The sequence below is a fragment of the Marmota marmota genome, unplaced genomic scaffold (genome assembly GCF_001458135.2).
Source record: "Marmota marmota marmota unplaced genomic scaffold, marMar, whole genome shotgun sequence".
NCBI lineage: Eukaryota > Metazoa > Chordata > Mammalia > Rodentia > Sciuridae > Marmota > Marmota marmota.
The window spans coordinates 19,637,394-19,648,489 of NW_026000082.1; the positions used below are offsets into that span (position 1 = coordinate 19,637,394).

The 11,096-nt window shown below is 37.0% G+C and overlaps 1 protein-coding gene across 4 annotated transcripts in view; it reads left to right on the forward strand.

Moving 5' to 3' along the window:
* The window catches only part of LOC107141827 (dual specificity testis-specific protein kinase 2-like), a 62,604-nt gene that overhangs the window by 19,922 nt on the left and 31,586 nt on the right, over positions 1 to 11,096 (forward strand). For 2 of the 4 annotated variants that reach the window (XR_007352043.1, XR_001503478.2), the window contains exon 2: positions 2,934 to 3,237. Coding sequence is in view for 1 of the 4 variants with exons in the window: in XM_048815485.1 (XP_048671442.1) it covers positions 3,016 to 3,237; positions 10,552 to 10,596 (267 nt within the window). In the remaining 3 variants the exon portion in view is untranslated. Of the gene's footprint in view, positions 1 to 2,933; positions 3,238 to 10,505; positions 10,597 to 11,096 lie in introns of all 4 variants that reach the window. The other 2 variants (XR_007352042.1, XM_048815485.1) reach the window with 2 other exon arrangements.

Sequence of the window (11,096 nt, forward strand, 5' to 3'; positions counted from 1 at the left end):
CACATCTGTACTAGAGAATGTACCCCCGGGTGTTTTACCAATGAGCTACATCTCCAGTTCTTTTTAAAATTTTGTGACACGTTTTGCTAATTTGCTGAGGCTGGCCTCAAACTTTTTTTTTTTTTTTTAGTTGTAGCCAGACATAATAAGTTTATTTAATTTCTTTTTTTATGTGGTGTTGAGGATTGAACCCAGTGCCTCACATGTGCTCAGCAAGAGCTCTGCCACTGAGCCACAACCCCCAGCCTGGCCTCAAACTTTTGATACTCCTACCTCAGCCTCCCAAATTGCTGAGATTACAGGCATGTGCCACCATTTCTGGAAGTGCAAGTTAAATTCTTATTTGAACTGAGATTGTTTGTTTTATAGGCCATGATGTTCGTTATTATGTTATCCTATCTCTTTATAATAATATAAATACATATTGTATGTTTTTAAAAAAATACATTTTAAAAATAAAAATGATACACCATAGGGAATAGTCGTCCAGTTTTTTTGGTAACTTAAAACTTTTTTGAATGAAATTTTAGTGATACCACTAACCAAACTTGCTCTTTTACCCTATTCAACATTGCTTTTGAACTATATCTATATTGTTAGGTATAACTTATTATGTGAACCCTATATAGTTTACTGATAAATATACTGTAATTTATCTATTGCTCTTATGGATGAACTTTCAGTTGTTAAATCTCTTCTCCTCCCCTTATTACATAGAATGGTGAAATGAAAATTCTTGTTCAGGTTTTCTGTACTTATATGTAAGAGTTTCTCTTAAGCATAAAATAAAAAAATAGTTTTTCCGTTTTGAAAAGTGCTATGAGCAAAAATACAACACATTTTTTTCAAAATAAAAATATCAAAATTGACTATGTACTATGCTGTTATAAAACTTGTAACAGGGCTTCTACGAAACCTGCGCAGTTGCAGTTAACAATTCCTTACCTCCTCCTACTTAGCTAAGAATATAAAACAAGACCTGTTGAGCTGCAACAAGCAGTTTTGTCTCTCATGCTTTAATATAGAGAACTATGATCTGCCACCCCCAAGAACCCTGAGGGCACAGGAGGTGAATAATGTATTTCATTAAAAATGAAATATATCTCAAACAATAGAAAGTCAATAGATGAAAAACCTGTCAAATCAGTTAGTTAATTTAGTACACAACTATGTTTTATATATTCAGTTTCACTTTAATATGGCTTATTTTTCTTTGCTTTCATTTTTTTTGTTAATATGGCTTATTTTTCTAAAATTACATTTTTCCCCTTCTTTTCTGTTTCTCCCAATTACATTAGGCCTGGACTTCCTCTATATTTAAGTCTTTGTCTTTTTTTTTCTATATAGATGACTAATTAACTCCTTACATTTTTTATAGTGGAAAATATTAAACTAAGGAATAATGAAATGGAAAAATTTTGAGCTTTGGTGCTGGTTAGAGCTTGGTTCCAATTTTGGTTCTGCCAGCTGTGTATGCTAGACAAGTTACGTAATCTCCAGAGTCCACTTTTCTTTTTCTTTTTTGTATAATACCTTGGTGTGGTATGTTTTAAGGTTTAAATGAGAAAATGTTAGTAAAAATCCTGGAGCTTAAAAAACCAACAACAAACCAGGTTGTATTTTGCAATGAAAATCAAAGAAGACCATCCCTCCACACAAAAATAAAACCCACAAAATCAATTTTGTATTTTGTTTAGAACCCTTATAATCTGTTCTTATGGGGAAAACATGAAAGTATGGAGAAATGGCTAAAAGAAAAAGTGAGCTTGAGCTTTTTTCTTTAGTTATATAAATGCCAGGTGGAATGAACTCTTCTATTGTCATTTCTACTGGACTGTGTTGTATAATTAATAGTGAATTTTTAGATTGCTTTTGGATATAGTTTTCTTTTTAAATTAAATAACATAATTTTGAAGTTTCTTTGTTTTTTAAATATTTGGACTTAATTTTTCAAATTAAGATAACATTATGTGATGATGCAAGGGGGATTGGTAGGAGCACAGGTTTTTGAATCAGTCTTGGATTTTAATTTTCTCTCTACCATTTAGTGACTCTGTAGTTACATGATCTCTCTGTGAAATGAGCATAATAATCCTTATCATGAAATATTTGAGAATCAAATGACATGATATAGGTTAAAGCTCTTAGACTAAGTGCATGCTCTGCCATTGAGCGACCACCCCAGCCCATGTTTTTATACTCTTTCCTAGAAAGTCAGTGGTTAATGAAAGATGGATATTATCATTGTTATTTTGTTACTTAGAATGTAATTGATCACCTTATATTCTATTCATGTTAAAGAGTGACTACGTCTTGGGTTTTAAGTGTGTCAGTTTTTTTTTTTTTTTTGTACCAGGGATTGATCCAGGGGCACTTAGCCTACTGAGTCACATTCCTAGTCCTTTTTATTTTTTATTTTGAGACAGGGTCTTGCTAAATTGTTGGCTGACCTTGTTGAGTTAAGTTATTGAGGCTGACTTGGAACTTGTGATCATCTTGCCTCAGCCTCCTGAGTCGCTGGGATTACAGGCGTTTGCCACCAGACCTGGCTCTTATCAGTGTTTTTTGAAGGTAAACACATAAAAGTATTTTTTAGATCTGAAAATAAGGAGGTAAAATGTGAAAGGAGCCAGGTGGGCTGGCATAAGTGTAATTCCAGTTACTGGGAAGGCTAAGGCAGGAAGATAGCAAGTTTCAGGACAGTCTGGGAAACTTAGTGAGAGCTTGGCTTAATAATAATAATAACAATAATACAAAAGGGCTGGGGATATAGCTTATTGGAAGAGTATGAATGGACTCAATTCCAGTATGGGGAAGAAGGGTACGTATGAAAGGAAATATTTTTGCATCGAAGTGAAATTTATGAAGTTGATTTGCATGTATTTATTCATTAATGATTTTAATGAGTATTTTTTTTTTGGTCTCTTATTTAGTGTCAAACTGGAAGAGAAGTAAAATTCAACAAATACTATGTATGGAGTTCTTTCTTAATAAAAGAAAGTGATTATTGAGACTATGGATCGGAGCAAACGGAATTCAATTGCAGGATTTCCCCCACGTGTGGAACGTCTTGAAGAGTTTGAAGGTGGTGGTGGAGGGGATGGAAACATGACTCAGGTGGGAAGAGTTTGGCCATCCTCATACAGAGCTCTTATAAGTGCCTTTTCCAGACTGACTCGTTTGGATGACTTCACCTGTGAAAAAATAGGGTCTGGTTTCTTTTCTGAAGTGTTCAAGGTGAGTGACGTCTCAGTTTCCTGTTATTTTTCTGATGGTCACATTCACTGCAGACTTCATATTTGTGTTTAAGTAGGCCATAGGTTTTGCCTAGTCCAGGTGCTGTGCATTTTGAGCATGTTTTAAACTCCTCTCTGAAACTATTAACTACAAGTTAACTTACAAAGATATTTTGTTGTAATTATGAAAATAATACATGATAATCAAAGATTCAAAGAATATAGAAGTTTCTCCCACTCCTCTCTGCCCTACCCATGTATGTATGTGCATAGGTTTATGTATAGTCTCCAATAATAACCATTTTTAACCATTTGTATATATTTCTATTCTCTTTACTGTGTTGTATACATGTGGTATACACACATGCGTATATAAAATTACATATATAGACAAAAACATTGCACCAATAAAAAGCAAAACTACATGTTATTTTGCGTGTTTTGTTTTTGTGTTAGGGATTGAACCCAGGGCTCATGCATAATAAATGTGTGATCTATCACTGAGCTACACCCTCAATCTCTGTTAGCTTTATTTATTTAGAGTTGGAGTCTCAATTATTGCCCAGGCTGGTATTGAACTCCTGGGCTGAGGTGATTCTCCTGTCTCAACCTTCCAAAGAGCTGGAACTACAGGCACCTGCCATATTACCTGGCTTGTATACTTATTTTTAATAGAATTGAACCTTTAAGGCTCCCAAGAAATCCTATTTCCCTGATTTATTCTCTCTTTTTTTAAATTTTTTTTATTTTTATTTTTTTTAGTTTTCAGCGGACACAACATCTTTGTTTGTATGTGGTGCTGAGGATCGAACCCGGGCCGCACGCATGCCAGGCGAGCGTGCTACCGCTTGAGCCACATCCCCAGCCCATTATTCTCTCTCTTAAAAGATTATTTCATACTTTTTCTTCTCTCATCAAATCCCAATATTTCCTCTCTAGTCCTCTTTTTCAGTGATGATCTTACTTATGATTTGCTGAGAAACTAGAAGCAAACAGAAGAGAACTTGCACAAACACCCATCACTACAAATAGCTACCAACTCATCTTTTTTTTTTTTTTTTTTTTTTTTTGGTACTGGGGATTGAACCCAAGGCCTTGTACGTGCTAGACGAATGCTCTACCACTGAGCTAAATCCCCAGCCCAGATTTTTAAAAATTTTGATACAGAGTCTGGCTAAATTGCCCAGGATGGCCTTGAACTTGGACCTTCCTGCCTCAAGTCTCCTCAACAGCTGAAATTATAGGTGAGTCACCATACCCAGCTCTTGGGAGCTTCTTCCAACCCACATATTTATATGCTTACTTAACTTTTACCCTGGGAAGAACTAGCTGAGTTCTTCTCTAATTTCATATTTTTCTTTGTATTTTAATTCCTATTTCCATTTACCTACCAAAATGACCTAAGAAATTCTCCAGTCTTTCCTGTGTAATATTTTTACTCTTTGTTAATTATTCCTATCAGTACCTTAAAAAATGTTTAAGGAAAACACTCTTCTTCTTTTGACTTTAGCTATACTTCTCTCTGCCTTCTCTTTTGGACCAAAATTACTCCATAGAATAATTGTCTCTACATAGCATCTCCAGTTCTTTTCCTACTACTTTTTCCTCTTAGTTTTATCTTGTAAAATAAATACACACACACACACACACACACACACACACACACACATATATATGTATATAATATAACATAATCTCCCCTCACATCAGTGCTGGGAATTGAACTCAAAGGTCCTTTAACAGTGAGCTACATCCCCAGCCCTGTTTTTTTTTTTTTTGGTACTGGGTATTGAACTCAGGGGCACTCAACCACTGAGCCACATCCCCAGTCCTGTTTTGTATTTAGAGACAGGGTCTCACTGAGTTGCTGAAGCTGGCTTTGAACTTGCAATCCTCCTGCCTCAGCCTCCCAAGCTGCTGGGATTACAGGTGTTTGCCACTAAGCCTGGCTCCCCATTCCTTTTTAAATTTTGAATTTTGAGACAGGGTCTTGCTAGGCTGCCGAGGCTGGCCTCAAACTTGAGATTCTCCTGCTTCAGCCTCCAAAGTAGCTCAGTGCCTGGCTCCTTGTTAACCATTTTTAAGTTATAATTCAGTATCATAAATTACATTCACAGTCTTGTGCAAACATTACCATGATCTGTTGTCAGAACTTTATCATCCCAAGCAGAAACTCTGTACCCATTAAACAATAACTCACCATTTTCCCCTACTCCCAGCCCCTGGTAACCTCCTTTCTAATTTTCAGTCTTTATGGGTTTGCCTAATCTTGTTTTTAACCCCCCCCCTTTTTTTTATTGGTGCATTGTAGTTGTACATGATAGTGAGATTTGTTGCTGTATATTCAGGTATACACTCTATATAATAAGATAATTTGACCAATATAAATTGTTGTTTCCCCTTTTCTTCCTGACTTTGCCTTTTTGAGATACTTCATAAAAGGGGATTCATACAATGTTTGTCCTTTTGTATTAGAATTGATTTACTTTTCAAAATGTTTCAGGTGATGACTGAATAATAATGTATTACAAGTACTTACCACATTAAACCATCCATTTATTTATGGACTTTTAAGTTGTTTCCACATTTTGGCTATTGTGAATAATGCTCTGTGAACATTGACATAAAAATATTTGAGTTTACTTTTGAGTTGAGTCTCAGCTTTCAGTTCTTTTTAACCTGTAACTGGAATTCCTGAGTTACTTAGTAACTTTATGTTTAATTTTTAAAAAAAAAAAATAATTGTGGTAGAATACATGTAACATAAAATTTGCTGTTTTAACCATTTTTTTTTTTTTTTATACCGGAGATTGAACCCAGGGGCACTTAGCCACTGAGCCACATCCTCACCCGCTTTGTATATTTTATTTAGAGACAGGGTCTTGTTGAGTTGCTTAAGACCTCGATAAGTTGCTGAGGCTGGCTTTGAACTTGCGATCCTCCTGCCTCAGCCTTCCGAGCTGCTGGGATGCATGTGCCACCGCATCTGGTTGTTTTAACCATTTTTGAGTGTACAGTTGAGCAGTGTTAAGTATATTTACATTGTTGTGCAAACTCTAGAATTTTTCTTCTTACAAAACCGAAACTCTATACCATTATAGTCTATGCCTTATTTCTCCCTTCCCCCAACCCCTAGCAACTACTATTCTACTTTCTGTTACTATGAAGTTTGACTAGTCTAGATCACTTAAATAAGTGAAAACATAGTATTTGTCTTTTTGTCACTGCTTTATTTCATTCAGTTTATGTTTAACTTTTTGAAGAACCACCAAACTGTTTTCTGTTGAGAGCCTCAGTGGAAGCGGCCCCAGCAAACTTCCAGCTGATTGGCTCCTCTGCAGTGACGCTCATTAGGCTGTTTCCCGCCCTTTCAGACCACGGAGCTGCTCATTGGGGGACTCTTTTGGCTCTGCCCACGCGACCTGGTAGTCTGCCTCAAAAGCGGGAAATGACCTGGAAGTTCCAGGGGAGTGCTCCCTGGAAGTGCGGGTGGTTGCGGTTGAGCTTTTGGGGAATTCCTGGAGAGCTCGTGAGGTGCGGCGTGTGTGCTAAAAAATAAAGTTCGTTCCTGCTTGACAAGTGGCTCGTGAATTGTGCCCAGTCAGACTGTGGCAGTTTTCTTTAGTAATTGCACCATTTTATGTTCCTACCAGCTACACAAAAGGGTTCTGATTTCTCCATATCCTCACCAACACTTCTTGTTTTTCTTTAAGCCAAACATGGTTGTGCACACTTATATTCCCAGTTATTTAGGAGGCTGAGGCAGGAGAATTGCAAGTTTGAAGCCAATTTGAGCAACTTAATGAGACCTTGCCTCAAAATAAAATGGGCTAAGGGTGTAGCTCAGTGGTAGAGTGCTTGACTAGCATGCACAAGGGCCTAAATTCAATCCTAGTACTACAGAAATTAAATTAATAAAAAGGTAATAATTATCCTACACCCTAGTGGGCAAAATGATATTTTGCTTTACATTTACTTAATGACTAGGCATGCAAAGCATCCTTTTCATGTGCTTATTGACCTTTTGTATGTCTTCTCTTGGAGAAATATCTATTTAAGACCCTTGTGTATTTTTTGGGGGGCAGGTAATTGGGAATTGAACTCAGGGGTGCTTAACCACTGAGCTAAATCCTCATCCATTTTTATTTTGAGATAGTGTCTTGCTAAATTGCTGAGACTGGCTTTGAACTTGTGAGTTGCAGGGATTACAGTCATGTGTCACCTAGCCTTTGTGTATTTTTGAATTGTGTTTGTGTATTTCATGTATAAGGGATATTTAGATTCTTTATCAGATAAATGATTTACAAGTATTTTCTAGTTTTTCTTTTCACTCTTCCCTACCATATTTGCTATGTTGCCCATGCTGGTCTTGAACTCCTGGTCTGAAGTGATCCTCCTACCTCAGCCTCCTGAGTAGGTGGGACTACATGCATGCACCACTGTGCTTGGCTTTTTACTCTTTTGATAGCATGTCCTTTGTTGTGCAAAAGGTTTTAAATTCTGATTAAGTTTAATTTATCCTGTGGTGTTTCTTGTGCTTTTGGTGTCATATTGATGAAATTATTGCCAAATCCTGTGTTATGGAGATTTTTCCCAAAGTGTTCTTTTCTTTTTTTTTGATTTGTTGTTCTGGGGATCAAACCCAGGGCCTTATGCATGCTGATAATGCTAGTTCAGTGCTCTACTACTGACTTCACTCCCAGGCTCACCAACATTTTCTTCTAAGAGTTGTGTAGTTTTACTTCTTAAATTTAAATCGTTCTTCACTTTAAATTAACTTATGTATATCGTGGTAAAACAGGGTTCAGTTTCATTCTTTGCATATGGACATCCAGCTTTCCCATAACCATGTGTCATAAAGACATCCTTTTGCTAGTGAATGGTTTTGGCACCCTTGTCAAAAGTCAATTTACCATTTGTGTGAGAGTTGATGACTCATTTTAATATGAATGCTCTGATTATCAATGAAGTCCTGTTGCTTGTCAATCATTTGTATAACCTGTACATTTATATTCTTTACCTATCTTTTTTTAATCTTTATTTTTTAGTTGTAGTTGGACACAATATCTTTATTTATTTTTATGTGGTGCTGGGGAATGAACCCAGGGCCTTGCCTGTGTTAGGCGAGCGCTCTACCACTGAGCCGCAACCCCAGCCCCTCTTTACCTATCTTTGTCTATTGAATGTTGTACTCTTTATACTGTATTAGTAACTTATTATATTTATTTAGATAAGTTACATATATTTCCTCCATGACTGTCTCTTTTTTTGGCGGGGGGTACTGGGGATTGAACTCGGGGGCACTGGGATCACTGAGCCACATCCCCAGCCCTATTTTGTATTTTATTTAGAGACAGGGTTTCATTGAGTTGCTTAGGGCCTCACTTTTGCTGAGGCTGGCTTTGAACGTGTAGTCCTCCTGCCTCAGCCTCCTAAACTGCTGGGATTACACGTGTGCCACCATGCTAGCCCCTACCTGTCTAGGGGTAGGAAAGACAAAATTTCTAGGTTTTTAATTTTATTTTTGGTAGTACTAGAGATTGAACTCAGGGGTGCTTAACCACTGAGCCCCATCCCAAGTCCTTTTTATTTTAAATTTTTACTTTTTTTTTTTTTAGTACTGAAGATTGAACCCAGAGGGCTTAACCACTGAGCCACATCCCCAGCCCCTTTTTATATTTTATTTAGAGTCAGGGTCTTGCTGAGTTGCTTAGGGCCTTGTTAAATTGCTGAGGCTGGCTTTGAACTTGAGATCCTCCTGTCTTAGCCTCCTGAGCCACTGGGATTACAGGCCTGTGCCACCATGCCCCAGCACCAAGGCTGGTCTTGAATTTAATAATTCTCCTGTTTTAACCTCCCGAGTACCTGGGATTACAAATTTACATCATCATTGCTGGCTTCTTTTTAATTTTTGTGTAGTGAGAACTATCAGTCTTTTTATTTACCATTTGTGGATTTTACCTATTGACTAAGATAGCCTTCTTCATTGCAAGGTTTTGAAAATATTGATTTTTCTAAAGCTTTTATGACATACTTCATTGAATTTAGATATCATTGAATACAGAACATACCTATAGTCAATTAAACTATGACAGTTCTTGTAAGTTGTATTTTTAAAGATTTATAGACTTGATTAGTTTTTTTCATGTTATAGTTTTATGAAAAGAAAGGTGCATTAGGAAAAAAATTGATTAAAGCATTCTTTTTTAAAAAAAATTTAGCTGTAGATGGACATAATGCCTTTATTTATTTTATGTGGTGCTGAGGATCGAATCCAGTGCTTCACACATGGTAGGCAATCACTCTACCAATGAGCTACATCTGCAGCCCCTGATTAGAGCATTCTTAATTCTTTTTGTATTCAGAATATAACTGCCTAGAACCTTTTTTCTTTTTTTTCCCTTTGATTCAGAGGGTTTAAAATATCTGTGTGTCATATTACACTGTGCTTTCTATCATCAATGGTGATGGTGTTAGCCTGTGGTCCCAGTTAACTCTGGAAGCTGAGTTGGGAGGATCTCTTGAGCCTAGGAATTTGAGCCCAACTTGGGTAATATAGTGAGACCTTATCTTTTAAAAAAAGTGGGGGGTGGGCTGAGGGCATATTTCAGTGGTGGAGGGAGTTTGGTGATGTCACTGAAGGAGTTCTGAGAGTTCCCAAAAAGATAGACCTCAACTCAAGATGAGTAGGGTTCGTGGCATATGTTGTAGAAATGAGTTTAAGGATGTGTCAGAGGCATAGAGATTTCTTTAGGAAAGTATAGACACATTCAAGGGAGAATGTGTCTTTCTGAAGGATAAGAAGTGCTTTTAGACTTCTTAAGCTTTTCTTTTAAAGGAAACTTGGTGAGAGGTGGGCATGAAAGTTAGATGAGGATGTTAGTCTGTTGTTCACAAGATGGCTTATGGTGGTCTGGCCCTTTTCAGGATCCTTAGGCTGGTGTGGTCTGCATTAGCTAATCAGTAGGTGAGATTGGAAAGTACCCTAGATTATAGATTTCTTAAAATATCTGCTCTCTTTGTTTAATCTGTTTATTACACAGATTAATTAATAGTACTATAGGTAATTTTTATGAGTGAGTGAATTTATGGTAACTCTATTATTTACAGATTTCCCAGAAATCTGGGAGAACTAACTTAGGTAGTGACAGGTCTGGGAGAGAGAACCGATTCAGCGAGGAAAGGTATGTAGAACTTTAGCATAAGTTTTTATTCTAATTTTTTTTCATTTTGTCTCCTTCCTACTTATTTTCTTCTATGCTGTCTCAGTGATGAATAATTTCTTAAAAGACTGCTTCTGCACTATTGTATCCAGGTCTTCTGCACTATCCTTGGTCTTGAACCCAGGGCCTCAAACATGGTAAGCACACACTCTACTAACTGAACTATACTCTTAGAATCCCTCCTTGCCCCCTACCCATTCTACAAATTTTGGAATTACAGATGTGTGCCACCATGCTTGGCTCAAAGCAATTTTAAGATATCAAAATTTCAAGATATTTAAGGCCCTGGATTCAATCCTCCCCCCCTTGCAAAAAAAAAAAAAAAAGACCTCAAAATATTAAAGGTTTTAGCCGTGGGCGATGGTGTAATTCCAGCATTTCTGGAGGCTGAGAGGAGGATCACAGGTTCAAGAGCAGCCTAAGCAATTTAACCAGACCCTCAGCAACTTAGTGAGACCTTGTCTCAAAATAAAAAATAGAAAGGATTGGGGGTGCTGGGGTTGTGGCTCAGCGGTAGAGCACTCACCTAGCACGATGAGGTCCTGGGTTTGATCCTCAGCACCACATAAAAATAAAATAAAGGTATTTTGTCCAACTCCAACTAAAAAATAAATACTGGAAAAAAAAAAAAAAAAAA